The following is a 27,879-nucleotide window of genomic DNA, read 5'->3' as shown; positions in this document are numbered from 1 at the left end:
GCCAAGAAACCAGTCAGAGAAGATGACTTCAAAGATGACAACCAATTTTTTTAAAAAATATTTAAGTAATGTGCTCTTCTTAGTCTTTGTTGGGAGACCAAGGGGGTACGGGTCGTAGCCCTGACGGGCGTCATGCTCGGCGGGCCCGGGCTGAGCCCGGGCGTAGAGAGTGTGATCCAGCGTAGGCAGATCTTGCTATCCTCGCCAGGCACGGGACTAGGGATATGATGTACACAAGCCCATATGGTGCTCTTGTGACGGGTTTTGATGTGCACAGCTGAACGGCCACAGCGGGCGGAGTGATCGTTCAGCTTGATGGCTTTGGCAGATGCTGGCACAGAGAGGGCGATGCAAATCGGAGCATTATTTGGTCGCTAACACTTGTTTCTACGTCTGGACAGAAACGTTTTTGATCCAACAGTTCAGAAGGTCATAACTATTGTATTTGTCTTGACGATCACACACTACAGCCGGGCTTGCAGAAACACCAACATTGAATGAAACTGCTTGAATTTTTCAAACCCCCTCTTCCTAGCACGATCTTGTGTTGAAACAACTGATACATATGGAAAGACATGATTACTAGCTTTAAACACTCATGACTTCACTTATGTAGCTTCCTTTCACGCTCCTAGTCTACGATAGTTGTTAAATGGCTGCAGTGGACATAGGAAATCCGCTAGTAAAACATGATAACAGTTGAACATAATTTGTCACTGATGACAGACCCGTTTCTTTGATCCTCTCCTAAACAGCCAACTGTGTACCTGTTACGAGAATACTTTGTTTTGTAGCCGCTGATGCCTCTAATGGTCAGGGGTTGTCGATAGCAGTTGCTCGGGCAGAACGTCTTCATATCATATTTCTGATCAAGGGCTTCTTGGACGACAGTTTACTGATAAACTTGATAAAATATTGGTGGACTTCGAGCAAGCCATAGCCATCATTGTTTGTTTGATAGCGGGCTTTTCCTAGCCAGATCATCAACAAGGTCACCGTAAAAATCATTTACCTCTTGGGATAGCGGTAGGTGCTACGTGAGGTCAAAGCCAAAAGCAGGTAGGGTCAAATAAATTGACTAGAATCATTCTAGGCACGATATCCTTTTCACTGAGCGTAGTTAACTCAAGCTCGCTTTGCCTTCCACCTCGTCGCTCACACTTTCACAAGCCCCTTTCATCAATCTCCATTCTTTTTCAATCCATTCTAAGATGTTTTTGTCAGTGCAACTAGCCCTATCTGCGGTATTGATCGAGATCGATTAGACATTAGGCCCTTGTCTGTGTGATCTACGTGGATGGAGACATGGGGAGCCTAAGTAAAGCCCGATCATCACCGCTTCTTACTGACAAGAGGGATGCCAAACTTAACATCCCTCAATCGCCAACACTTTGAGACAGTACGTACAGGGCTACGCATGTCAGTTCGATCGGGCCTTCATTGTGACTGTTTTGTGAGAGTTCCTGAGTTGTAACTGCATGTCGGGAAAAGACCCAGCAGAAAGCAATAGAAGTCGGCTACGATTCATAAGGTGTTCATTACAATTTCCCTAGCATCGAAAGTTTAAGACTCCTGCCCTATGACCAATGTCTTTGTCTCTTCGAAACTAGACCGGGTACCGCAGCTTGCATCACTACTACTATCACTATCACTGATACCACCACCACTACGACGCTGCTTCAAAGCGTAGACTGCACCACGGGCTGCCCGGTCAAGGGGCAAGGACGGAATCAGAACCTGCAAAAAAACGGAGGTCGACCGAAACCAGCTTATCGAAGGCGGGGTACCAGGGCCGCGAAAACGAGTCCAGACCCAAGGATGGCGTTACTGCTAACTGCAAGTGACCACAGCTTGGTCACCGTTGACCTGCCTCGGTCAGCCCCGGCTCCACTGAGGTCAAGTGCACGCTTGACCTTATATAAGAGCCATGCTTATCTGCCCTCACGCATGTGTAGTTTAGAAGGCAGAGCGTTGTTAGTCTGCGGTACCCCATTGTGCTTGACAGATCCCCTCAGGGCCACGTATTCTGTAGGGCAACGCCCAAGTAAATACTCTCATCCACTTGACGTTTTTTTGTACATCCAACAGTTATTGACCCTTGGTGACCCCGCTCCCGCGCATGCTCCCGTTTCCGCTCCGGCCCAGGCCCTGCTCTAGGCCCTCCTTCAGGACTTGAGCCCCCGCCGGCTGCGGCCCGGGACCGAGACCAAGCTATCTTCTTGAAGCCAGCCAACGTTGCCAGGAAGGGCTGTCGGGCCTTTGGCTAACGCTATCAGTGAACAGCTAGCTGTTACGGCCAAGGGTTCTACTAGCGAAGGAGCAGTGGAACGGCCGAGAGGCCTCGAATAAATAAGGTTGTGTAATGGGGGACTTGGTCTGGTGCAGGCAGAAATCGACAGTGGGTCAAATGGGTTAGAATGATAGCCACTAGCGATGTGGGGTGCACAACGAAGTCAATTGATACGTGCAATAATCTTCCTTGGCCCTCAGTGTCTTTGTGTTAGGGAGAGGATAACCAAGAGAAGTCTGTCGTGTCCGACTAGCTTCCTTTATAGAATCTTCTGGGTCATCCGGTTCATTCTTTACGGTCATGCGGCTTCCAGATACCTCCTGGGTCAACCACGGGTTCGTGCCGCTCACAATTATTCTAACTCTGGTGTCCCTTGTGTTTGGCAGTCAAGATATCCATTTTCCTTGGATTGCCATGTCCGCGTGACAGACTCGCTGTCGATAGGAAGGACTGCTGGCTGCCAATATCTTGGTGACCCCGGGGTATCGCTTCTGCGTCGACTCTAGAGTAGTCCGCCAGGAGGAGCTTCCTACCAAGACCGGCTGGGCCGCTGGAGAAGCAAACGAAGAATGCTTCATGTTAAGGCACTCAAAATATAGGAAGAAGCCCTGGACATCCACCAGCGGAGACTGTCTTGACAACTCGATCATAAAGCACCTTGGGAAGGAGGCTAGACGGGTTGGCGATCAAACGAAAGGGAGCTAAGGGATTGGTACAAAATCTGATCTGCCCCTCAAAGAGTGAAGGTGATAAAAGTGGGATATTTGGTTTGTCAAGTGGATGTCTCTTTCGTCTGATCTGCGAGACAAAGCTGTGAGGAAAGTGAGTACAGCAGTTCCCTTATAAATATAGTATTCCATTTATCTTATTTTGTTCCCTTGGTCATGTAAGTTAAACGAGTTAGCAGGACCACAATGACAACAAGGGGATCTGGGGTAAAAGGAGGGCATAAAAAGATGGGAGAAAATTTAAGCAGGGGGAGAGAGGCTTAAAATTCAAGAAAGAGTGAAGCTAGCAAACTTCCCCACAACTCCTATGAATCAGGCATGATCTTAATGACTTGTGGCATCTCTCTGTAAGATGGATCTAGTTGACAATGGGACATTCTGCATTGAGGAAACAAGATATCCCTGGGGCCAACATACTGACCATCATGGAGAACCAAAGAAGAAGATGCGGCCTAAAGTATGGTGGAATTGCAACACACAAACTATAATAAGACCCAATAGCTCAAAACTAACACATAACTACAGAACATCACAAGCAACTCAAAAGGAAATCAAAGTCAAACAAACCCCCACCTCAACGCCAACTCCCGAATCAACTCACACTCAAATAGCAATAAAAAACCCCTCCTCTCCCTCCTTCGGCACAACTCTCGCCCTCTCAACAATGGGATCCTTACATGCCAGCCTGATCCTCTCCGCCGTCGCGGGACTCACCAACCTCAACAGCCCCCCATCTTCCCTATCGACGCCGACCTCCGCCTCGACTCCAAACTCCTTCCTTGCTGCCTTCAACGCATCCCTAATCGCAAAGAACACCGCACTCCCCAAAAACAAAGGCGGCTCCCCGACGCCCCTACTCCTCTGAATAGTCCTCAATTCCTGCCACTCTACCCCTTTCAGCAAACTCACATTCCACTCTTGCGGGATATCCCTGAAACCAGGAATCTTGTACGCGCCCGGGCCGCGGGTAAACAAATTCCCTTTCATCGGTCCTTGCCTGAGCCACAGCGACTCTTCCATGGTAAAGAGTCCCATGCCCTGGACAAAGGCGCCCTGGATCTGGCCGTAGTCGATTGCGGGGTTGATGGAGCGGCCCACGTCCATTTTGATGTCTGCGCGCAAGCAGGTTGAGCTGCCAGTGAGGGTGTCGACCTCGACTTCGGCGGCGGCAACGCCCTGGGTGAAGTAGAAGAACATTTTACCTTCGTTCTTGGTCCAGTCATAACCAATCTCAGGCGTCTTGTAGAACCCTTGCGCGGAGAGGTTGACGCGATCGTGGTACGCAGCATGCGCAATGTCCTTCATGGACGCGTTGGGGCCGAGCTTGGCGCGGTAGGGGGCAAGGCGCTCGTTGAGTTGGGCGCAGGCGTTGTAGATAGCATAGCCGTTCAGGTCGGACGAAGCTGATGCCGCGGTTGGGGAGGTGTTGGCAACGGTGTTAGTGGCCGTCTCGGATATGTAGACGTCCTCCATGGGGACACCCAAAGCCTGGGCAGCGATCATGGTCATCTTGGTGTGCAGGCCCTGGCCCATCTCCGTACCGCCGTGGGCGACGAGGACGGAGCCGTCTTGATAGATGTGGACCAGTGCGCCGGCTTGGTTGAACCACAGCGCGGTGAAGGAGATGCCAAACTTCGTTGGGATGAGAGCCAGACCACGCTTGCGCCACTTGTGTGTGGCATTGAACTTGTCGACGGCCTCGCGGCGCGCAGCGTAGTCTGCCTCTTTCTGCACCTGCTCCCACATCAGGGGCACATGCCAGTCGACAATGGACTGGTTGAAGTGGGTGAGCTGGCCACGCTGGTAGAAGTTGATCTCGCGGAACTTCTCGACCGGCATTCCAAGCCGGTCCGCCACCTCAGACATGTACGTTTCGGCGATGAACATGCCCTGGGGACCGCCAAATCCACGGAACGCGGTGTTCGACACGGTGTTAGTCTTGCAAATCCGGCCCCTGACATACACATTCGGAATATAGTAGCAACCATCGACATGCGACATAGCGCGCTCACACACGGCAGAGCTCAGATCCCATGACCAGCCGCCATTGTTGTAGATGTCGACATCCAAAGCTTGGATCTTTCCGTCCTTGTTGACACCGACCTTCCAACGACCCAGGAATGGATGACGCTGGCCGGATGTGACCATGTCTTCCTCACGGGTGAGCATGCAACGGACAGGACGGCGCGTCTTCTTCGCCGCCAGCGCCAGGATCGAACTGAGCTGCACCGAGCGGCTCTCCTTGCCGCCGAAGCCGCCTCCGAGGCGCTTGACGCGGACGACAACTTTGTTGGCCTGGACACCGCACACCTGGGCGGCATACTCTTGCCTGTATCTCCGTTAGTATCACCTTTTTCAATGTTCCCCCGGCGCCCCGGGGGGGGGGGTTGGGTGTAAAGAGAGGGGGAGAGAGGGGGATGGAGAGGGAGGGAGGTAAGGGGATCCTCGTCCAAGACTTACGCTTCACTAGGATTCTGGGTACTAGACCAAATCTCCATCTCTCCATCCTCTGGCTTGGGAATGGCCACCGCCGCCTGCGTCTCGAGATAAAAATGCTCTTGCCCACCCATCCTGGCCGTCCCCGTAAACACATAATCGCAGTTCTTGAACGCCTCCTCCACATCGCCCCTCTTAATCTCGCGATAAAAGTCAAAGAAACTGCCGGCTTCAATCGCCTCCTCAATCGTAAACACGGCTGGCAGCTCTTCATATTCAATCTTGACTGCCCGTGCCCCCTCCGCCGCGCGCTGCGGCGACGTCGCCAGGATCAACCCGATCGGCTGGCCCGCGGTATAGACCTCATCCTCCGCAAGGAAGACTTCATCGAAGTGCGGCGCAGCCCAGCGATTCGCCCGTGGAGACGGCATATCCTTGTGATCAACATAATCAACTACTCCCGGAACCTCCAGCGCAGCGCTCCAATCAACACTCTTCAACTTGGCATGCGCCTTCGTTGACAACACGAGACAGCCATACAGCTCGTTCTTCAGCGGGGGGATATCATCCGTGTACTGCGCCTCGCCCGTCGTCTGCTTCAGCGCCGCAACATGGGGATTTGACCTGCCCAGCGTCTCCTGCATGTACTCAACGGCTGCCTCACGGTCTTCCCTTCCACGAGCGATCTGCCTCTCGACCTCCGGCACGGCCTCCATGTCCGCCGCCTCGGGATGAAGAGCCTGCATGACCTCGTGATAAAACCGGTAAAAGAACCCAAGCGCGAGGGACTTACGGTATGTCGCCATGCCGCCGGGGACACCATACGGCAGGTCGAATTCCCTACCCAAGGAATTCATCGCTCCTTCGAGGGTCTCCAGCTCGGCAAACCTCTTGCCCTTGAGGAACTCGTTCGTTTGCTTAGCCGACACCGTGGTAGGCGCCATACCGCCGTAGACAAGGTTCACGTCCTCGATAACGCCATCGTCATCGATTCTGACGCGCAGAGCGCCAGTCACGATGGCGATGTCGTCGTCCTTGCGCTTGGATTGCTTATACGAGCGGATGAACTCGCCTTTCTCGCGGGTGACGGGGATGCGGATCGAGGCCAGCACTGCGTTTTGGGGGAGGGCAGTCCGTCGGTAGCCCTTGAACCAGTTGGCCATCGAGATCTCAGTTGTCTCGTCGAGTGTTTTGGCGACAAGCACAGCCTCGGCGGCCATCAGGACGGGGTTGAGGTCAGAGATAGGGGACGCAGTGACCAAGTTGCCGGCTGGGGTGCCCACGTTGCGGATTTGCCTTCCCGCGAAGTACTTGAGCTGCTTGTAGATGGCCTTAAACACTTGGCTCTTGGCCTCGCCGTAGTGCTTGACGGCATCAAGACAGATGTGCTCGAGGTCAGTCAGGCTGATGTTGGCGCCGATCTCGAGATGGCTGTCGTGGAACTTGTACTGCCGTAGCTCAGCGATATCCCCAACGTATACCGACACGGGGTACTGTAGGGCCTTGAATTTAATCTCAATCTGTGTCTCGGTGCTGCCACCGATGACCTTTGCGTCGGGGTAAGCAGCCTTGATCTCAAGCAACTGGTCGAGGGTGACCGGCCGGAACCACTTCTTGCGCTTGTTGCCAAACATCAGCGGGCGGAACTCGTGCTTCTTGAGCGCTGGAGGGAAGATAAGCTCCGTGTCGGGGTTGTACTCGATAAACCCTGGCGGTGTGAACTTCTTGATGTCCCGGTCTCCATCGACCTTCAACTTGTCCATGCAGCATCCGCCAGCCGGCTTCTCCCCATTTCCCATACAACAACCGCTGCTGGTCTTGGGCTTGCTCTCCATGCAACACCCACCACCAGTCTTCGGCCCATCAGACTTGCAACACCCCCCGGCGGCGGGCTCGCTCATCTTCTCCTCCATACAACATCCCCCAGCCCTCCCACACCCTTTCAAAGTCTTCTTATTCGTCTCCCCCACAAAAGTCCTCGCTGCATCCAAAATAGGCTTATACCCCGTACACCGGCACAAATTACCATCAAACGCCTCTTCGACCTCTTCCTCGGTCAAGTCCTTCCCTTCACTATTCCTGAGCAGGGCATACAAGCTCATGACAATCCCGGGTGTACAGAATCCGCACTGAGAGCCATTCCCCTTGGCCACGCGTTCCTGAGCCGGATGCGGCCGCTTCACGTTGCCGATGCCCTCGACGGTGATGACATGTTTCCCATCGACCGAGACGAGGGGCGCTAAGCATGCGTTAACGCTAGCGTGGTAGATTTTCTGCGTAGTTGGGTTGAGATGTGACACGACGACAGTGCAGGCGCCGCAACCGCCTTCGCCGCATCCACTGAAGGGAGGGGGAGGGGGGATGTCAGCAAGATGGCTTGGGAGAAAGCTAGGACGAGTGGGGGGAGGCTTACAGCTTGGTCCCTGTCAGACCGATTCCGCGAAGGTATTCGAGCAAGGTGATCTCGGGGTCGATGTTGTCAAGCACGACGCGTGTGCCGTTAAGGTAGAAGCGGATGGTGTCGTCGAAGTCAGTGCTTAGCTGGCCTGGAGCTGGACGAGGCGCGTCGGGGTCGATGGCTGAGGGGGCCATGGTGTGGATTGTGAACTGAGAGAAGGGAAATGTATGTGATTGTTTTGTATGTGAGTATGTCTAGCTGGTCCCGATGCTGTAAGCTCCCGAGCCTGGTCTTTCTGTTGGTATCAGGTACGGTTGGAGGGTAGGTAGGTAGGTAGGTAGGTAGGTAGGTAATTCTCGGATGGGTATCGAAGTAGGGTATGTAAGAGTGTGTAACACCGAAACTCTGTGTGTGCGTGTGTGTGTGTGTGTCGTGCGTTGCTCAGGCGGGGCAATGTCGTCCAACACGCATCAAGCCCCGTCCAGCGGAGAGGTACGTCGTCGATTGAATCAGATGTTGAAGTTGTTCTTCAAGAAATTCCGTATGGATCGGGTGGCAACAAACCAGGTTCAGATCCAGGCAGTAAAAGCCCAAGTCAAGGTCAAGGAGTTATCCAAGAAACCAGAAGAGCCGAAGGAGAACAGAGCGAAAGCATCCCTCTTCTTCCACGAAGCACTCAGGCTTGGGGACATGCGGACACATAAGTAAATGCTCGCAAGCCGGAAAACCCCCCCCCTCTTTCCTTCGCACAGCGCAACAGATTACAGATCGACAAAGCCTTGGGACGAATGAATGCATAACAACAAACCAGTTGAACCAGGTCCAGGGAGCCTTATCCTCTCCACGTGCGGGGAACCGGCAGGGATCGCAGCAGAGCCAACCCGGCACGCGGCGTGTAGTTCTCGCCTCCTTTAGAGTTCTAGCAAGCGATGACGTTGAGAAAGACCCGGGCTGAGTCCGGTGTCTCCGTCAGGTATGCAAGATAAAGCTTCTCCCCTACATCTAGACCACCTCCCTCCCACCCCTTCCCCCCAAAACTCCCAACACACTCACAATACGTACTGCACAATGGCTTCCTAGTCCCTGCCATGAGCAAATCGAAAGTCCCGGATCTCAGCAGCCACGACAGACACACCTCCCTCTCGTTGGCCGCCGCTGCGGTATGCCTTCTCCATGCCCATCCCCACGCAATCTGTCATCCCCATCAATCACAAATTCACATCACAGCTGCCGTCACAATCCCATCGCCGTCACTGGCCGGTCTAACCTTATCGCTCTAGAGTGGGGTATCCCAGCTGGCTGGATGGCCCGCCACCCCGCTCTGCTGTCCCTTATCAGCCCCACTTGATTGCGAATGCCCCACCCGCCGCCCGCCAGGTACCGCTAGCTGCCCGCCTGCTTCCGTGACAGCGCTTTCGGCCACCGCCAACTCGCTGCCGTCGTCGGCCGCTTCCGCTGTGCGCCGTCCGCCGTTGGTGGGGACGCCGTTGTCGGAGAATCCCAGAAGTTTTAACTACCTACAATTTCGCGTCAGAGATCCGGCCTATTTTATGATTTTTTTTTATTTTTTTAATTTTTATTTTTATTTTCTTTTTGCGGCGAGGCAGTTGTTCAGTACTATCCAACCCTAACCTTGATGTGTTCCCCCTTGACCACTCTCCTTATCCACATGCCTCACCTCCATCCCAACACCCGAAACCCACCATTCGAGCATCCCATCCCATGGAACTTTCTTCCAACGTAACAAGAACCGCTCATCCTCCGAAGGCGGCCCGAGGCGGACCTGCCGGACCCACGCGGCCTGATCGCGCGTGTACCCTATGTATAGCGCCTGGCCGGGCGCGTCCACCACCTCCATTGGGGGCACGCTCGTAGCCCAGTCGAAGCGGAACGAGCCGACAGATTCCTTGTCGCCGTTGGCATACTCGAGGAGCATGCCGAGAACAGCGCCCGGAGGAGGGGCAGCGGCTGCTTGGGGCGAGGAGCGATCATTAGAAGACGGGGGGAGTAGCCAGAACCCCTTTTCCCGTCTCAACCGCTGCTCCTCGTCGGCGCTCTCACGGCTCACGCACAGCGTAATCTTCACAACATCCTTCAGCGAACAGCACGAAAAAAACCAAGCGTTTTGATCATCCAGTGGAATGGTCGTTGGGGTGAGTGGATAGCGGTAGTTGCATTTTTCTAGTCTGAGATCGGAACCCTTGAAAGCAAGATGCACTACTATACTACGGTCCTTGGGTTGGCGGCCAACGCCGTAGTACATGGAATCCCCTGTGGCATTGGGCTTGTAAAGGCAGTCGTAGAGGTAGGTCTCATTGTTGTTGTCTCTCAGGATCCCCGCATCAGCCCAAGTGGGATCGGGCGTGGCCCATCGGCTGAAATATCTAGCTCGGTTGCGGTTGGTAATAAACTGGAGAAAAACACAAGTTCAGCAACTTGCCATGTGTTGGGAGGTGAGCAAGAAATGGAACTTACCGTCAGTCCAGTACTCTTGTCTTTATTCAACATATGGCTGGGTGAGGCACAGATCTGGGTGATATGCTCCCCCACATTCATCGGCATATAAACCCAGCAGCACCACTCCGGTTCATCCCGTATCCAGTACCGGTATTCTGGAAATGTGTATTCCTCTCTGTGTACCAAAATCTTTTGTATCCCATACTTGGTCACCGCAACTGAGTATCCAATCGTTCCAGGCTCGTTGAGCCCTACACGGTGCATGAAAGTATGGCCCTTGACTTCGGGATCGCACACAGCAATAACGTTCCTCAGGCTATCCGGGCGCCAATCTTCTAAGCTGAATGGCCTCAGGCGCTGCATCCGCAATGGTATTGCTGCCAGGTCCATCTCGGATACGAAAGTGAGTGGCTGGGTGTCGCGGACAGGGAAGAGCATTTCGCTTCGAGCTATCTTGTCGTTGGGACGAGGCCCTATCTTCTTGTTAAATGCACGACAGATCATCATGTTTCGGAGTTTACCGGACTGCGAGCTTGTTAGTTGGGCAAGGGATAAGCCGCGAGATGATTCGGGGCACCGACATCAGGCATGCATTGAAACATATTCTCTCTCACTAAATTCCAGCGCTGCCACCAGACACCAGGAACGGAATTCGGACCAGGCAGGGTACGACCAGGCACAGCGAACTGCACCTTTCGAATGCCTAAATGATCACGCCCGACGTACATTATCCGTGCCGGATGAGCGGATTGCGCGGCCAAAATACGGTACTCCCTGGCCTCTGGCTTCTCATTAGATTTCAAGTTCCGAATCCGCTTGATGTAGACATTGCCCAGGACCTTCACAAACGTTGCGTATACGTCCCTCGTCACATCGAATTCCACTGTCGTGCCGATCGTCCTGTCGGTCACGTTCAGCACTTGCGCAACGATAAACTCGGACATTAAGTACCCCGCAATCCGGAACCATATCTCATACGGGAGCTTTCCCTGGGCAGGTCGAAACTCGGCTTCGAGTGCTGGAACGATGGCTGCTTTCAGGATGGCAGGCCTTTGTTTGGTATGGTACCAGATAACCCAATCGTTGCAAAAGTCATGCTTCAAGATGGCCTCGAGATACCACGCTGTTCCCATATTTTCCCTAATGAGACGATGACAAGCGCGATGGTATGCTATATCAGCGCTAGGCAAAGGGACAGCTTTCTGGTCAGACGGAATCTCTTTGACGGCCTCTCTTGGGTCGCCCTTGACAAGCTTCAGGACGAACTCGCGCTCCCAGGACCTGGTGTTGTTCCCGGTGCCTTTGACAATGACGAGGTCAGTGAAGGAAGCAGAGGTTTGGACGGACAAATGCTTTGGTAAGTGCATAGATAGGAAACATACAGGCCCACACTTTGTCTCCATCTTGCAGCATCAGGGTACATAGAGGGCAGACCCTGCCCTGCTCAGCGATGAGTATTTGCGTTGTTCTCTCTGGCATTGGGGTTTTGGTCCTCCTGAGAGGATGTGAGCACAACCAGCGGAGGTAATGACAAATAGTTAGGACAACAGTGATGTTCCGAATATGGAATCCAAAGGCGAGCAAGCACTCGATATTACTAAGCCGGATTCCCCTGTTCGCTAACAGCTTCGATTGATGGAAATATCTGGAGGTCAAGGCAAGCAGAGCGCGAGTAATAGAAAGCAGAGGCAGCTATCGCGTCGAAACCCACGTCAGATGATACTTGATCGCGGCACACGGGATATCAAATTCAGAACAGCAGAGTCACAGCTCATTGAAGAAGATACTTAACGACAAGTCTTGGGAATATAGATATATCGTCTTTCACTGTCTGGTTATTCTGTGCAGGAAAGCCCGGAAGATATTGGGACTTGGAGGGGAGGACTCACGGATGGACGGGCCGATCACCTCTGATATGGTGTGCCTGCGTCGGCTTCACGGTCCGATAAGGGTTAGGGTTGCTTATTACCACAGGGGTTTCACGGGAGGAAGAGTATATGCGGTGAATACTTTAGGCACCCGTCAAGACCATGAAGTGAGATATCGCAGACAATCCATTGTCTCACCAGAGAGCTCAATATCCCGATATTATGAAGCAAGATAGCACTTCACGGCTGAACAGTTTCGTTCTTCGCAATCAGCCCCATGCTTCGTCAGCATGATCTTATCTCAATCCCCGCCAAGATCGGTCTCCTCCAAACCCTGCTGCCAAGCCTGCCGGGACAACAGCTCTGGCCCCGCCAACGAGGCGGATCCATGGATAGATCACGGATCTCGGAAAGCTGTAACGCGAGCGACTCTTAAACAGCGTTGCACGCAATCATGTGTGAGGTTACGGATCCCTACCGTGACTTGTTTTACACGGATTATTTTTCATTTATGGAAAGACGGAAATGTTTCTGGTTAGTATGATGCGTGATACTTGTCTACCGGGCACCATCCACCTCACCGTCGGCACGTTTCTGAATCCCAAACCAACAGCACCCCAGGACTGCGACGTTCCTGCAGCACCTGCGACGCGTAGCTGGAGGACAGAGAGAAGAACCCAGGAAGATGATGCCATCTCTCACTTATCCCCCGTTCCAGATCCCGTCTTCTTGTGGCCCATTACGTTACTAATGTGCCTGAAAGACTTCACAAAGCACAGAAAAGACCCAGGACGATGGAGCCCGACCCTCAATAGTCTAGGGCAGCAGCGGTAGCGGCATAACACTACCGACGTAGCAGCCCCTCATTCTCCGCACCGCATGCACCGGCCGTGTGCTCCCCGGCCCGGCCATGTCATCCATCAATGCGATTTGCACCGCCTGCGTCGCATTGGTCACAGTAGGCTAGGTAGTAGCCATGGTGGTGTTGGAGACAGGATGCGGCACCGGGGTATTTAAACAATGTCCTGGGAAGATCCGGGGTAGAAAAAGGGATAGTCTGACCTCGCTTTCTGGAACTGGACTCTTGGACGTCGATACCTCGCGCCGCCGCCCTCCCCCCCCCCCTCCTCCCATCATTGTCCAGCGAACAGAAATGGTAAATATGGAGCTCAAGTTCTACAATATCGTCAACGACGAGCTGCGCGAGAGCAGCGAAAACCACCGAGGCATTGACCCGCGCACCGAGGAAGAGCTCTGGCCATGTCCTATTGCGAGTGATAAGGACTTCGAGGATGCTGTTGCTGCTGCGCAAAAGGCCTTCAAGACATGGAGCAAGTCAACTGTTGCTGAGCGCCAGGCGGCCCTCGTTAAGCTGGGCGATGTGCTGAAGGAGCATGCTGAGGAGTTGGCAAGCATCTTGATGCGCGAGAGCGGCAAGTCGGTATGTCGAGCTACCAGAAAGATCAGCCATACAACAGAGGGCTGACATGCTTCAGAAACTCATGTCCGATATCGACGTCCAAACCAGCATCACCCATTGCATCTGGTATTGTACGTCTGTCTCCTCCCACTCTCCCTGATTCCGTCAACCCCCAACTGACCCCTCCAGCCCAAAACCCCCTAGAAGACAACGTCCAATACGAAGACGACACCACTAAGATTATCGCAACGCACGAGCCCCTCGGCGTCGTAGGCGCCATCTGCCCCTGGAACTTTCCTCTGATCCTCTCCAGCGTGAAGATCGTCTCGGCGCTCATCACAGGCAACTGTGTCATCGTGAAACCCTCGCCGTTCACGCCCTACGCCGTGATGAAATGGGTCGAGCTGTCGCGCGGCATTTTCCCTCCCGGCGTCTTCCAGGTCCTTAACGGCGGCGCTGATGTGGGGGCCAAGCTCTGCACCCACCCCGGCATCGCAAAGATCACTTTTACCGGGACGATCGCGACGGGGAAGAAAGTTCTCGCCGCTTGCGCGGGGACGCTCAAGAGGGTGACGCTCGAGTTGGCGGGGAATGATGCTTGCATTGTCTGCCCCGATGCAGATCTCGACGTCGCCGTCCCGAGCGTCGCCAGCGGGGCGTTCTTCAATGCCGGGCAAGTCTGCGTTGCCAGCAAGAGGATCTACGTCCACGAAAGCATCTACGACGAGTTTCTGTCGCGCTTAGTCGCCGAGGTCGAGAAAAGCTACACCATCCAGGCCGACGGACATGCCTTCAGCTTATTCGGTCCCGTTTCCAACAAGCTCCAATATGGCATCGTTAAGCGCATCATCGATGACTGCAAGGCCAAAGGGTACGAGATCGTCACAGGAGGCCAGACGGCCCAGGTCACGGCCGATGGGAAGGGGTTCTGGCTGCCGCCGACGATTGTCAAGAACCCACCGGAGGAGTGTGAGCTTGTGCAGGAGGAGCAGTTTGGGCCGGTGCTGCCTGTGCTAGAGTGGTCGGATGAGGATGATGTCGTTGCGAGGGCAAACCTGGCGAATGCCGGGTTGGGGGCGAGTGTTTACTCGAGGGATCTGGCAAATGCAGAGAGGATTGCGAGGAGGCTGGAGGCGGGAGGTATTTGGATTAATCAGTCCGAGAGGCCGCACCATGCGGCGTATTTTGGGGGCATGAAGGATAGCGGGTTTGGAGGGGAGATGGGCAAGCAGGGGCTGCTGAGTTATGTTTATACGAAGTGTTTGTATTTTAAGAAGTGAGGGGTAAAGTCATGTATTTACCTGAGGATTGAGCTATGGATGAACCTTGGGTCGCTGGCCATCAGGCTCTGTTACTACGGCGACTACAAACAGAGATCGTTTAGAAGTGAGCATGAACAGAAAAAGAAAATATCCGGGAAGAGGCCTCTTTGTCAGCTTCCCGGGATCACCAGGGGTACAAGGGGCACGGCGCGAGCTTGTAAGTAGGAAAGGGGTCGGCTTGAGGTGGACGCCTAGCCAAGTAACCGAACTGGCCGGAGAAATTAGGGAGTACTGAATCTCTTGAAGTCCGGAAATACCGTGGACTTGTGGCAAGAGTTAAACCCGAGACCTGAGGAATGGCCTCGCAATGGCAAGTTCGGAGGACATACCGCTACGTCAACCATTCCCCGGTCATAGGTATCTTGCTGGAAAGAAAGAAGCTTGGGGTGGCTTATATGATTGTGGAACTGGAAGTTTGCAAGTGCTCTAGTGGGAGCCAGGTGGGGATAGAAAAGAGGTTGGGGCGAACTGACCAGTCATGGGCTTTTTTTTTTTTTTTTTCCCTCATGGCCGTAGCTGCTTTATCTTGTTGTACAAGCACTTGACCTTGACCCCAATCTCAGAACTAACAACTCATCCTCTCTTATGAATTCAAGTTTTAAAAGGTAACCATTCACACTCACCATGAGGGTAGCCCTCACGATTGTGTCCTCCGACCCAATCGACGCCCCTCAAAGAGGGTCCAAAATTTTTACGGAAACCGTCTGTCCCCTTTGCAATCATCGCGTCGAAGGTCATCTTGCCATCGCGCGTACGTGAGGCATCATAATTCATCACCACTCTCCACAATCTCAGCCACATAAGCTGATGGCAACCTTCCAGTCCTCGGAAACCATGACCTGACCTCTCTCCGCGCCTACACCAGCCCCTTCACCCTTGAACCCCCGAGATCATTAGACCCCAGTACCCTAGACTCCAATCCCCCAAACTTCAATCTCCCAAAGTACTCCTTCCCGTCCCTTGAGGGACAGGAAGACCGTCCGCTAACATACATTCACTTCCGAGGGGATCTCTCTAACCCAACAGACTCCCGACCTGAAGCCATCCTTCTCCACGAGCTCTGCTTTGCCCTCTTCCAGGTAAAGCTCGAGCAGCTCCAGCCGGCAGGCTTGGCTCCCACTTTCGACCAGGCGCTACACCGTTTGTGGACCCACGCAGCATGGAAGACGCCCTGGAGCTACGCGCCGCCTCTGGATTTTTTGCCCTCGCCTGTCGACCGCGCAGATAAACCAGCGCCGAGGGGTCTCGTTGCGCAGTTTGCGTGGACCTTGGCGGAACGGCTGCCACAGGAGGTGCTGGATATGGTGAAGGGCTATTCGGAGGGGGCATGGATCTGGCGGGTGCCGAGGATCTTGGAGGTCGTAGAGGGGATTCTGGCTGAGAGGGACGAGCCCATGGTCACGCTATCTTTGAGACGTGTGAGCTTCTGGGAGAGGGGAGGGCGGCTGGAGAAGGTTGAGAAGAGGGAGAGTAAGCTCATAGAGGACGAGTTCGTGAGACTGACTGTTGACGCGAATGGGCTGAAACGCGTTGAGCGATTCCCTCACCGGCCGTCATGGATAGATGAATCGCCGCAGGATGAAGCTTTTGCGCTGGTGAGGGAGCAGGACTTGCTCGGAGAGGTGTTTGCCGAACTCAAGGTTCGTTTTTATTCTCTCCTATTGCGGCTTCAAACTTGGTGTTTAGCTGATAGATTCCTGCGCAGAATGGCCGAATGCGTCTTAGGTTTACAAACCATAGAGAGCCGATTTACGGGGGGAGTTTTATTTTGTGGAACACCCCCGTTCCACCCCGTTGGGAATTCTTATGCACAAGTACGCATTTTGGGAGTTTCCACAGCAATAATTATTATTGTCCATGGACTCCCCTTCCTCAGATCATCGACCGCATCCCCCTTCACGACATCCGCGGCCTAACTTTCTTTATCGACCAGCCGGTCGCCAACATCGTGGGTGTCCACATCCATCGCGACACCGACAGCACCGCTGGCGAGACTCTTCACCAATTCCCCCCATGGCAACAAGATCGTCTCGTCTGGGTTCATATCCCTGTTTCCCCCAATGACCGCATTATCGGCCTGGGTGACCAACAGTCCACGGTCTTGGACCGTCAAATAGAATATCCAAATAATCTTGGCCCGCGCAAACTCCTCTTTCGGCTTCAACTAGCCGGCGATGTTACCATCGGGGCTCTTCTCGGTGAGCGTCATCAACCTCCGAACAGACGTAACACCTGCTCTGTGGCCGCGGGGGCGCCGATAACCATGCTGTTCGGCAAGCCAATACCGGGGTACGATCTCCTTTTTTTTGGCGCCATCCACCAAGATGTGGTGGACCAATGGGATGGGTATAACTTTGGAGGGGATTGGCCGGGTTCACGTTGGTTTAACCAAGTGCTGTGGGATGATGATTACGACCTCCACGACGAGGGACAAAATCCCGTCGGCGACTGTCTGTCCTGGGCTTGGCTGAGTGATGTGGCCGCGGCATGGGTATACCTCTCTCCTCAAGACAAGCGGATCTGCCGCGGGATCCTGATCGAGTATGGCAACGGAGCACAGCGTGCGCTGGGCCAATGCCGCGTGAACCATGATCCGTGTGAGCGGTACGACGCCCCGAGGGTTATGTTTTACCGGCCTTGGACCAACGACCGGGGTGTTCCCATGTGTGAAGTGTTCTTCGCGCAGACGACCGACTTTTCTGAGCTGCCCCCTGAAATACACGACAGGATACAGACGGGCCAGCAGGATGAATGGAAGAAGACAGACGTGGCTCCCCATAGGGTTCCTGGGAAAGACTTGGTCGCCATGCTGGTCAATGGCGAGGGGAAGTGTGTGATACGGCTGAACCGGAGAACATACTCTTGGGATTCATATCGTAGGCGAGGTAGATGTTAATCCTGTCGATTAGGGGGAAGTTTAGCCATGCTGACATTTTGCTTAGAACGGTTTCACAGGGAACCCGAGATGGAATAGGGCCCCTGGCGCAGCGGGGCTGAGAGACTTCTGAAAGAATATTTTCGCAGACAGGTATTGTAGGAAGTGCGTAAATCAGTGTTGACAAAATTGCTTCCTCTCAACTGGTCATCTGGGCAGTACCCAACGCATTTCCTTCTACAGGAGGGTTGGTGTAATAACCAGCCTACTGTCCGCATCACCAATATCGTACCAAAGCTTAATGTAACCCTCAAGAGGTGCGGCCTTCCATCCCTTAAAGGAACGCTCGAGCTCGTCATCGTAAGAGTCCAGCGTGATCGACGTGAACTGCACTCTCCAAAAGTACCACGGGTGGTAAGGAAAGTAAGGATTTACAGAGCCCCACATGTGAATCGTTTTCGGATTCCGGTAGACCTGATGCTTATCAGTTGGCTGACACAAACCTATCGCTCGCCGTGAGCCGTCCTCATAGACGAAAATGATCCCCCCTGCATTGGCCTTCAAGCTGCCAGCTGGATACCACTGCCTCCACAACGTTATCCAGCGGCGCCCATGAATAGATAGTTTGGTAAGATACCGGGTACTCAAGAACGCGTGTCCAGAAGCCGAAGGCCGGCGGGCTTGGGAATGACGGCTGGAAACTAACATCCTCGTTGTCATAGGTCCCGTCGTACCCGCCAAACCATTCCCAATATGTCCCATGATGAGGCACGCCGTATACCAGCGTCACTGGCCCGGCAGACGTACCCTCCCCCTCCGCCTCTCCCTCCTTGACTTGAGCGAGACATTGGTCCATCCAACCGGGGTAATCCTCTATCAAATACCCCGCTACTGCGTCTCCCGCCAGCTTCAGCCTTAGTAACATGGCATGTCGTATCTTCGTAATACCACGCCCATCGTCCGTGCCCTGCCGTGTGTGTCGCATTCCGAATCCAACAATCCGGTCGGTTTTGCCGACGGGCGCGAATATCCACTCGACACCTCGGCAGAGAAAGGGGGGCAGGCCGAGTGGGAGCACCGTATTCTTTTCGTTTCCATTCCCCGGATGGTGCACGTGCATACCCAGGGGCCTACCATCTTCGGGACGGAGGAAGAAGGTAATCCCTTCGATGGGGTTGGAGGGATTCAGGCGGACGGCTTTGAGGAAACAGCTTTGGTCAGGGTAGTTCTCATAAGTGTTTACGCTATGGCTTGTAGGGTAATAGAGACGGCACTGGAAGAGGGATGGTGGGTGAGGCGTGTTCCAAATATGGAAGCCTTTTGGGGGTCGAGAGTGCTTAGGGGGGAGGGAGAGGCGTATGAGCGCGGGGTACTGGAGTTCGTTAGTCTGATCATCAGGGTTGGGGTCGGGAGGATTGCGGATTTGAGTGACTTGCCTTCCCCTCGACAACGACATCTTCCAAATCCTCCACCCTCTCAACCACAAACCCGCACTGATCTACCTCCCTTCCCTCTGTACGACGGCTTCTCGTCCAACCGCCAGATCTTAACTATCCCCCTCAAGTCAACCGTGATGCGCACCCACCCCAACTTCCCCTCCTCCTGCTGCTCAACCGCCTTCCGTTTCCCCAGTCCAGTGTTTCGCCCGTAGCACAATACTTCCCTTAATCATTGGTGCTGCCGTCGTTGATCGCAAGCAAGGGCATCTCATACAGGGGCCCGACTTGGCCGATGGCTTGGCGTCCATACAGGGGCCCTACATGCTTGTTGAAGGGTGGACGTACGGTCACCCGGAAGGCGGACGTATATGCGCGGAGGGCGGTGTAATCTTGGTTGCTGAGAACTGTACCTCTCTTCCCAGACGGTGAGTGAGTGAGTTAAGACGTACTTGTCATTGTATGTTTTTGATCTTTACTTCGTGAGAGAAGAGTTTACATACGCGCGACGTAAAAAAATATCTTTCTCGTCCTGCTGGGGTACTTCATTGCAGAGGGCGCAGCGTACGTCGGTTTTGATACATTTTGGGTCGGGCGGGCGTGGCTTAGAGGTGAGAACAGTGATTTCTGGGGGAATTTTTAGCCTAGACATTGGGGCAGGATCTTTGTTGTGAGAGATGAAGATGGGTGTTAGAGCCAAGCCCGAAGTTATGAGAGCGAGAGTGACGTTAGAATGGCAGGTGAAGAGAGAGGTACGACGTGCTTAAAACTAGCTCTAGTTTCTTTTCCAGGGTACCATTAGTGGACGCTAGACTTGTATGATGACCCATGTTGGTGGACATACTACTGCTACGCCAGTGACTCTACGGTTTTAGGAGCTAAGATGCCTGGTAGATTGCGAATCTCAGCCCTTTGCGGTAGCAGATCCGCTGCTATACTTAGCTTATTCTCAGCCGCCCACGGGTCAGTTTCCTACGGGAACCCCGGCACGATGTTACGTCAAGACATAAGACGGGGTACCTGTGATCCACATAAACATGGTCTTGCAAGATGTGTCTTCACGGGAAGGCCAAATGACTATGTAGGAGCTCAAAGTGATTCGTACTTGAAATGTTCACATTGTCTAAGTGGATCATCATAATTCCAAGAGGATCGATGTACTACATCAGCCTTCATAACACAAACAGTCCGGATGATCTAGCCAAAGAACTCCCTCCTTTGTAGGGACAAAGTTTACCAAATCTTACACATTCCGACACAACTCCAAACATCATTTATGACCACATGTTTCACATACCTCGTCCCCATTATTCCTCCTGAGACTTCTCCTCAACCCAAATCGATGTCGCCATTGGAAGGAACCAGGAATGCATCTTCCCCTTTATGACGCTCTAAAAGGAGTAGTGGGCCGTTTCTCTGCTCCCCCTGGTCCGCACACGAAGAGGACTCTATGGTCGTCTGAGACGCTCCAGGTATCCAGAGACTCGGATCCCTTAGTCTCCAGGAAGCTTGCAGAGAGGCTCGTACGAGCTTCTACAGAAACCAGGCTGCTTCCGTCGCTACCCCATCCGACTGGGGTCGCATCCTGCAATGGCGCAAAGACTTCTCGGATGAACCGCCCATCAGTGATTTCGGTCATTGGACTCTCCATCCTGAATGTAGAGAAATGAGTGGCCCACCTTGCCGCCCAAGCCTTCCGTCCAGCCGGTTTTCGGTCCGGCTCCAAACTGACTTGGTCCGGACCAAGAATTACCCCAGACTTTCGGACCAGGTTTAATACCCCACCCTCGGACGTCAAACTTACCGACAGCTTCCTCGAGGCGACATCTAACACTCCGGGTCCCGACGAAGTGCCTCTATCATTTGTCTGACATGCCTGTGACAAACTGCTACTGATCGCCTGATGCCTCTCTGGAGCCTGTCTCCGCCTCGGCTACTTGGCATCCAAGCAAGCAACCGTGGTTACTCTGTCCAAACCGGGTCGTGACCCCCGATCCTACAAAGGATGGCGGCCGATTACCTTATTGTCTGTCTTTGGTGAGGGAATCGAGAGACTCTTCCAGAGAAGAATAACTTTAGCCGCAATCTTAATCAGGCGTTATCCCCCTGGATGTCTCCAGGGCTGTTCCATCGAAGATCAGCACTGGATCTTGTTCAGGCCCTTGTCCGTGACGCGGAGACGAGATCACGCCAAGGAAACCACGGACTGCTGGTTACACTCGACGTGGACTCGGCCTTCCAGACCGAAGAGTAAGCCGATCTGGGTCCATCTTGTATCACTTCAAGCTTGCTTCACTGGGGAAAATGTACAGCGTGTCCACTCTTAGACCGAGACCGCCTGCCTTCGGTATAAGGACTGGACACGAAGTGCAGCGCGGAGTGCTAATTGGGGTTGGGTGCCGGCCTCAAGATAGCTTTGCGTGTTCGTCCATATACATACATGAACGATGCACATTGTTATGATAGAGTAACAATGGGTAATGAATATAACACGAAGAGTATCGGTGACCATAGGGATCTTTGGAGCAGCCAAGTGTCCGAGTGAAAGGTAGATGGTAAACTGAGCCCCTTAGCCCTAGCATTCTCGAGAGCGTCCGCTGCGGCCTTCGTGGAGGGCCTAATCAAAAGACCTCTAGAAGAGCGGCGGCTTCGTCGAACCGGTTTCCTAATAGCATTGTAGAGGGAGGGAGGGGCATCTGGCGAGCCCTGCTCACTTGCACTAGCAGAGTTCTGTGGTCCAAAGCCCAGCGGGCAAACTCGGCGAAGGCTGTCTCCAGCCCTAGGGCGTGATCGACCGTCCGTCTGCCAGGCAGGCCGCATGGATGAGGAGAGAGCGAAGCTTTGAGATGAGAGGTTTGACGACCGTCTTCTCGATCTGTCCGAAGAGGCTTCTCTCGACGTTCTCGACCGCGGCATAAAGTTTTTCGGAAACGGAGACGAGTGCATTGATTTCTTTGACTTTGACCTCCCTGGCCTGTCGTAGGGCCGAGAAGACGCCGGCGCTAGCCGGCGCCATGGTTGGATTGAATTCAATTGAGTTGTAATTCTCGACCCATCTCACCCCTTGAGGGTGCTTAGTCGTGCCCACGACGGCGGTGGGCAGGAGGTGATTATGGGCTGCCTAAATTACACTATATACACGCGGGGAACCCAAGAAAAAGGGGAAAAAAAACCGGTGTGTTGCTGTGAGGGAATATCATAATTAGTCGTGACACATGAGGCTGCTCAATAATTCCTCCCCTCCCCCTCCAAAAACAAAAAGCCCAAACCTCGCCTTCTCTGCCCTCCACATGCACTGATCCTCAAGCAGCTTCAATAACCACGACATCCCCACGTCATAGGACACCCACAGCACCTCATGTGTGCTTCCGACACATCCCCGACTCGTGCTCTCCCCGGCCACAAAAACATCCAAAGGCCCCGCACAAAGGGACACTCCTGCGATCAGTGGACACACCCTACCGCCAGTCCGCCATTATAGTGACAACCTAGACACAAAGGCCTAAATACCACACCGTTCGCCAACATCATGCAGCCCCTTATCCTCTCGCGCTTGTCCGCGAAAGGGACAGTGCAGTGCACGGCGCATTCAGTGGCGCGCAGGACAGCTGACATACCCCGCACTTCGTAGCCCGGATAGCCTGCTGCCATAATAATCCTTTTGCCTTTGGAATAGAGGAACTCAAAAAGTGACAAGCAGCAGGGCCGTTCTCGGCCCCTTTGTCCCTGCTGTTAGCGAGACGGTTTTCAAACGGAGTTAAACGGAATGAATTAACGGAGGGTACATAGCAGCAATGCCCGTGCTGCAAAGGGTACAGTAACGCCGTTGCAACCGAACCTGTGTGTTACTCACATCCAGCAGACCAGCAAAGGTGGCCAAGGACAGCAAAATAGCCATACAAATTCCAGGCAGCCTAGGTGGCTAGAAAGTCTATAAATACGTACAAACTTGTTGAGATTTTGCAGCGAGTGTCGAACTGCCGTTGGGTTGATGGCTCAGGTTTATAAGGAGTCCGCAGAATCAGAAAATGCTCAGGCGCTCTGGCAAGGTCACCTCCACCTCAGCTTGTCAACTCTATAATCAGCGGGGAGACACAGCGTTGTGCAGATGAAGATTCTTAGTTTTTCCTCTAGATTCCGACAGACGATAAGAGAAGAGTTCGCCCTGAACTCCAAGCATGGCGCACCCGTCTTGGAAAAGTGGCGAGGTAATATCTCCTGTCTCTTAAACTCATAGTCCTTGAACCGCACCCGAACCCATATCAGAAGGCTTGGGCAACAATGAATGATCCTGCAGGTGCAAATGCGGGCCAAAAGCTCATAGGATACAATTGCATCTGGAGTATTATTTCAAGAAAGCTTCAGACCTTTAAAGTTGAGGGTTTTTTTTTTGAATATTTCTTGGATATTTTAAATTTCGATATATGCTAGTTAAGGTTAGGCTGCCAAAAAAACGGCAAATAGTAGGTACTCTGGGAGTAATAATAGTTTGTCTGGCCTTAATATCACACATGCACCAGTTTTTGACGAGCCGTACCGTTATCAGCAGGTCTAACTGTACCCTCGAAGTAGACGTTTTGTAGGGAAGCCTTACCAGAGCTAGTTGATTGGCATTCAATCTAATTCTATTCTATTTTTTTTCAACCGGTCTGACCCCTGATTCCTGGAGGTGGTGGGTTGTGCTCACGTCGACGGCGAGCAACAACTAACTACCTGGCTCACTATATACATTTTGCACCGGAGAAACCCCGCACCAGGGGAAACCTGTGCTAGCTAAGGGGAAAAAAAAGTGAAGATAGGCTTTTTTTTTCACCGTTAAAGTGATACCTCTCTGAGCCTTTTTCTGGCCCGCGCCCTGACTGCTTATGGCACCTGTCGCTTTAATTAGATACGAGCTGGAATTCTAGCAGTTGTTAGCAGTGGCTTAGGATATATGATAACAACTACGTAGCTCTGAACAAACGACAGCTTAGACATTATGAATAAGATCCTTGGCCGTCTGATCAGACGGCTCTGATGCTGATGACAGTCACTTTGGCCTCTGAAACCCTAAGACCACCTGTGCGGTAAAACGAAGGACTAAATTCCTGTGCTTGTAAAAATAAGTGAGAGCTCGTTTGTTATCGGGAACCACCGTTATGGAGAGAACCCCTTGAAGATATACGGAAGGCCCTAATGTTGCGGTTTAGCAACGGCGCTATCGCGGGCATGGATCTGCACGGCAGGGGTCCCATTCGTTTCCCCAGAACTTCCTGTCGGGCGCCACGGCGTCGCCGAATTTACGTTCAGGAAGAGCAGCAAGGATGAAGAGGGGCGGAATCAAAATACGTCGGCAACTGCGGTTGAGAGAGCGCAGCAGAATGCTGGGCTCGTCCTCGAGCTTCCTTAAACTCTTGGAGGAGCTGGGATGGAGGGCACGTACGATGAACCACTATCCAAAAGACCAATCTTCCGTATTTGCTGCTAACCGTATGTCAGCATGATATGGAGCATGATATGGAGCAAGTAATTTGGACCGCCAAGGCGCGGGTTAACTTCCCAATATCACTCAGACAGCTGTCTCCCCTGACGAACATGATGACGAGCCAATGGCAACAGCTGTTCTCAAACGCTACTGATGGGCTGACAGTTCAGCTCTTTCAATTCCTGCACCTCACCGGAGCTGTCAAATGCCCTACTCTCTTTAGGGGAAGATCGATGATCTAATGCTGCTGTCGGGGAGTGTGCAATGCGTGCATTTACTCTTCGAGCCGTCCATCCGTAGCCGTGCTGAGAGCTGAACAGCCCATAACCCCCCAACACATTGAATGTCGACAAATCTCGGAGCACCACATCGCCACATGTCGGCCTCTCCGTCGACAAGAGCGGTCAACGACGACAGATGCTCGAAGGGCTGGGACGTGGAGTGAGGACGAGACAACCTCGACGACGACGATGAGGGTGAACTTCGATGTATAAAAGAGGGCGCGCCGCCGGGCGAGGAGCATCAACAACCGGGTCTCAGCACCACACTCGAATCGACAGCCTCACTACGTCGCTTTACTGAAAAGACTCGAAGGATCTCGCCCTCAGCAGTCAGCAGCTTCCCCAGATCACTCTATAATCACTTGCCATCATGCCCAACAAGACCCACGATTACGGTGACCTTCGCATTACCCTGACGTCCGAGTTCGACTGGCGCTGGGATGACACTGGCACTGGCGCGCGTCGTGACGGTGCCTTTTGGCATCCCAAGCCACAGGACGATCTGCGCCCTGTTGGGAGCGTTGTCTTCGAAGGCCACCCCAACCCTAATAACAATTGGGCCGCCCTTCTGATCGGCGACAGCCGGCCTCCACACGCGCGCCACAGCCCGGCCGTCCGCTCGCCAGAGCGCTACGATTGTGAGTGCGGCTTCGAGTCTGGCCACAATGCCGTTTCCTGATTCAATAGGCTGACGACATCATAACTAGGGGTCTGGAGCGACAAGGGCAGTGGCGGCAAGCACGACGTGTCCGTCTGGCGACCCGTGGCCCCGGCTGGCTATGTTGCGCTGGGCGATGTGGCCGTCCGGGGCGGCAGCGCGCCAGGCATCGACGAGATCTATTGCGTGCGCGAGGACCTGGTCAGGCCTGCCACCTACGAGGACAATCCGACCTGGGACGACAAAGGCTCGGGTGGCAAGTGGGATGCGTCCTTCTGGAGGATCTATCCGCGCGCGCCCAGTGCCAGTGACGACAAGGAATGGATCCCGGTGGTGGCAGGCTCGTTCCGCTTCAGCGCCGGGTACGGCCAGCCCAGCTACACCCTTGCCCGGGTGCCGCTGCTGCATCTGCCGCCCAGGCTCAAGGAGTTCTCGAACGAGCCTCCCGCGCTCGCCCCGGATAGGATTCCGGAGAACGGCGAAACGTTTAACAAGATGGAGCAGTCTTCGATCACGCTGCCTTTTACCTCCTTCTTCGATCCCAACGATCGCATTAGCCTCGACAACATCCACAACCCCTTCTGCACCGTCACCAAGAACGTCGCATGGGTCGTGCACGAAAAGGCCACTAACAACACGGCGAGCCCAGCCACGACCAATATCACTATCACGAAGGGCGGGCGCCAGTCATTCTCGCGAGAGATGGAACACCAGGCCGGTATAGAGATCGAGAAAGAAGCCGGCGTCTTTGGCCTCGGAAAGTTCAAAGTCACCCTCAACTATCAGTTCAGGTATTCGGAGACCAGCGCCTCCGAGATTTACAAAGAGCAAACCATCCACCAATCGGTCACTATCCCCCCTCATCATGTCTGCGTCATTTGGGTCCGACGCGCCGAATTATATGCCCGCCGCTCCGACGGCTCCCAGATCACCACCCAACTGAACTTCTCCACCAATGAAGAGTTTGCTATCTCCGAGGTGCCGATTAGGGCGTAGGAGCGCTACACATGAGCCCGGGACTCGGAGGTTGCTGCTTCCAGACAAGAATGTGGATGAAAACGTTTCAAGTTTGGGGATACGGGATCATAATATATCTGACTGATCAAGGACCGGAGGGGGTAGCACTGGTTGAAACTGAGGAAGACTTTTGGAAGGAGAGAAGTGGTGGCAAGAAGCCTTCCTGACAGGTACACGTGTCTTGCTATAGGTCCAATATACCACCAGCTCATCCTACAGTCCCACACTTCAGTAAATCATGATCGTCCTTTCAAGAAAACTGCGATTTCCAGCATACAGATGTGCTATAGTTTTGCGTCGAAAACAGAATAGAGACGCGAACTCTCATTCGACAAATCAAGGTAAACTAATATACATACCCTTTTCGGAAGACAATTACCATATTGGGCTGAAATCCAGAGCTTGGGCAAAATTACGTAAGATTATAAGACAAGCAGCAGTATGGGGCTCCGGAGCCAGAAACATCCTAGCCGTAGCGAGACGTGGACCCCGGGCGCCGAAGGGAGCACCGGAACGGGGCCGCTCGGGGCGTTCCCAGGAACCTGGTACACTAGGTAGGATTTAAATTTGGATCTTTCGACCGGCTCCACCTCCGAGGGTGCTGGGTTGTGGTCACGACGGCGGCGAGTAATAACACCTCTACTTCTCTACAATCATGGACACTTGGGAAAAACCCAGGGTGAAAAACCAGTACGTAGGGGCGGTACATGGAAGAGATAGGTGAGATAATGTGCCGTGCCAGGTCCCACCCACGCGCGGTTAATGGGATTTGAACCTTCAACTCAGACTCCCACCCGGATGGGTCCGGCCCCTTGCCGGATCCTCTGACATCGTGGGGTTGGATCTGCGCGCGAAAGGGGAATGGGGAGGGCGTAGGGTTGAGATGGGCTACCCCGTGGCGGCATCCTAGGCCTGGCCCAGGAGCTCGATTTGGGAGGATCTGGATCTAACAGTTGAAAGGAGGAACCAGAAGGCTCTGGAGTCCTGTCTCTCTGCTGAGGTATTGTTAAACGTGGTGAGCAGGCAAAGCGAAGAAGTGGCCTCTTGAGATCGCTCGTCCGGACTGGCAGGACTTGATCGCCTGCAAGGGCTGATTGGACTCTAAGAAGTTCTCGGGACCCGAACCCTCTGCGAGCCAGCGGGCCAGGCATTGGCGGGAGAAGCAGTCCAAGAAAAGCCTCGCTGTATGCCCGTCCCATTGGGCCGAGGGGGTTTGTTCAAGCGTCACC

At 53.6% G+C, this 27,879-nt stretch overlaps 7 protein-coding genes across 7 annotated transcripts; 3 read left to right on the top strand and 4 right to left on the bottom strand.

Moving 5' to 3' along the window:
* Positions 1-3,621: 3,621 nt before the first annotated feature.
* Positions 3,622-8,046, bottom strand: CTHT_0001520 (xanthine dehydrogenase-like protein; the record flags this gene model as incomplete). Its single annotated transcript, XM_006690638.1, has 3 exons — positions 3,622-5,347; positions 5,479-7,794; positions 7,868-8,046. 3 exons carry the CDS (start codon positions 8,044-8,046, stop codon positions 3,622-3,624), a joined length of 4,221 nt encoding a protein of 1,406 aa, XP_006690701.1.
* Positions 8,047-9,128: 1,082 nt separating this feature from the next.
* Positions 9,129-11,788, bottom strand: CTHT_0001510 (uncharacterized protein; the record flags this gene model as incomplete). The annotated part of the gene is made up of 5 exons (XM_006690637.1): positions 9,129-9,365; positions 9,531-10,262; positions 10,328-10,834; positions 10,924-11,609; positions 11,692-11,788. The coding sequence occupies 5 exons, from the start codon at positions 11,786-11,788 to the stop codon at positions 9,129-9,131; spliced, it is 2,259 nt and encodes a 752-aa protein (XP_006690700.1).
* A 1,551-nt stretch (positions 11,789-13,339) lies between these two features.
* Positions 13,340-14,877, top strand: CTHT_0001500 (aldehyde dehydrogenase-like protein; the record flags this gene model as incomplete). The annotated part of the gene is made up of 3 exons (XM_006690636.1): positions 13,340-13,618; positions 13,674-13,728; positions 13,787-14,877. 3 exons carry the CDS (start codon positions 13,340-13,342, stop codon positions 14,875-14,877), a joined length of 1,425 nt encoding a protein of 474 aa, XP_006690699.1.
* Positions 14,878-15,543: 666 nt separating this feature from the next.
* On the top strand, positions 15,544-17,893 carry CTHT_0001490 (uncharacterized protein; the record flags this gene model as incomplete). Its single annotated transcript, XM_006690635.1, has 4 exons — positions 15,544-15,670; positions 15,742-16,559; positions 16,796-17,748; positions 17,875-17,893. The coding sequence occupies 4 exons, from the start codon at positions 15,544-15,546 to the stop codon at positions 17,891-17,893; spliced, it is 1,917 nt and encodes a 638-aa protein (XP_006690698.1).
* A 138-nt stretch (positions 17,894-18,031) lies between these two features.
* Positions 18,032-19,250, bottom strand: CTHT_0001480 (uncharacterized protein; the record flags this gene model as incomplete). The annotated part of the gene is made up of 2 exons (XM_006690634.1): positions 18,032-18,181; positions 18,375-19,250. The coding sequence occupies 2 exons, from the start codon at positions 19,248-19,250 to the stop codon at positions 18,032-18,034; spliced, it is 1,026 nt and encodes a 341-aa protein (XP_006690697.1).
* Positions 19,251-22,009: 2,759 nt separating this feature from the next.
* CTHT_0001470 (uncharacterized protein) lies at positions 22,010-22,246 on the bottom strand (the record flags this gene model as incomplete). Its single annotated transcript, XM_006690633.1, has 1 exon — positions 22,010-22,246. The coding sequence occupies one exon, from the start codon at positions 22,244-22,246 to the stop codon at positions 22,010-22,012; it is 237 nt and encodes a 78-aa protein (XP_006690696.1).
* Positions 22,247-25,345: 3,099 nt separating this feature from the next.
* Positions 25,346-26,629, top strand: CTHT_0001460 (uncharacterized protein; the record flags this gene model as incomplete). The annotated part of the gene is made up of 2 exons (XM_006690632.1): positions 25,346-25,613; positions 25,683-26,629. 2 exons carry the CDS (start codon positions 25,346-25,348, stop codon positions 26,627-26,629), a joined length of 1,215 nt encoding a protein of 404 aa, XP_006690695.1.
* Positions 26,630-27,879: the final 1,250 nt, after the last annotated feature.

Source organism: Thermochaetoides thermophila, assembly GCF_000221225.1.
Source record: "Thermochaetoides thermophila DSM 1495 unplaced genomic scaffold scf7180000011806, whole genome shotgun sequence".
Lineage (NCBI taxonomy): Eukaryota > Fungi > Ascomycota > Sordariomycetes > Sordariales > Chaetomiaceae > Thermochaetoides > Thermochaetoides thermophila.
This window is presented reverse-complemented; position numbering and strand designations above follow the sequence as displayed.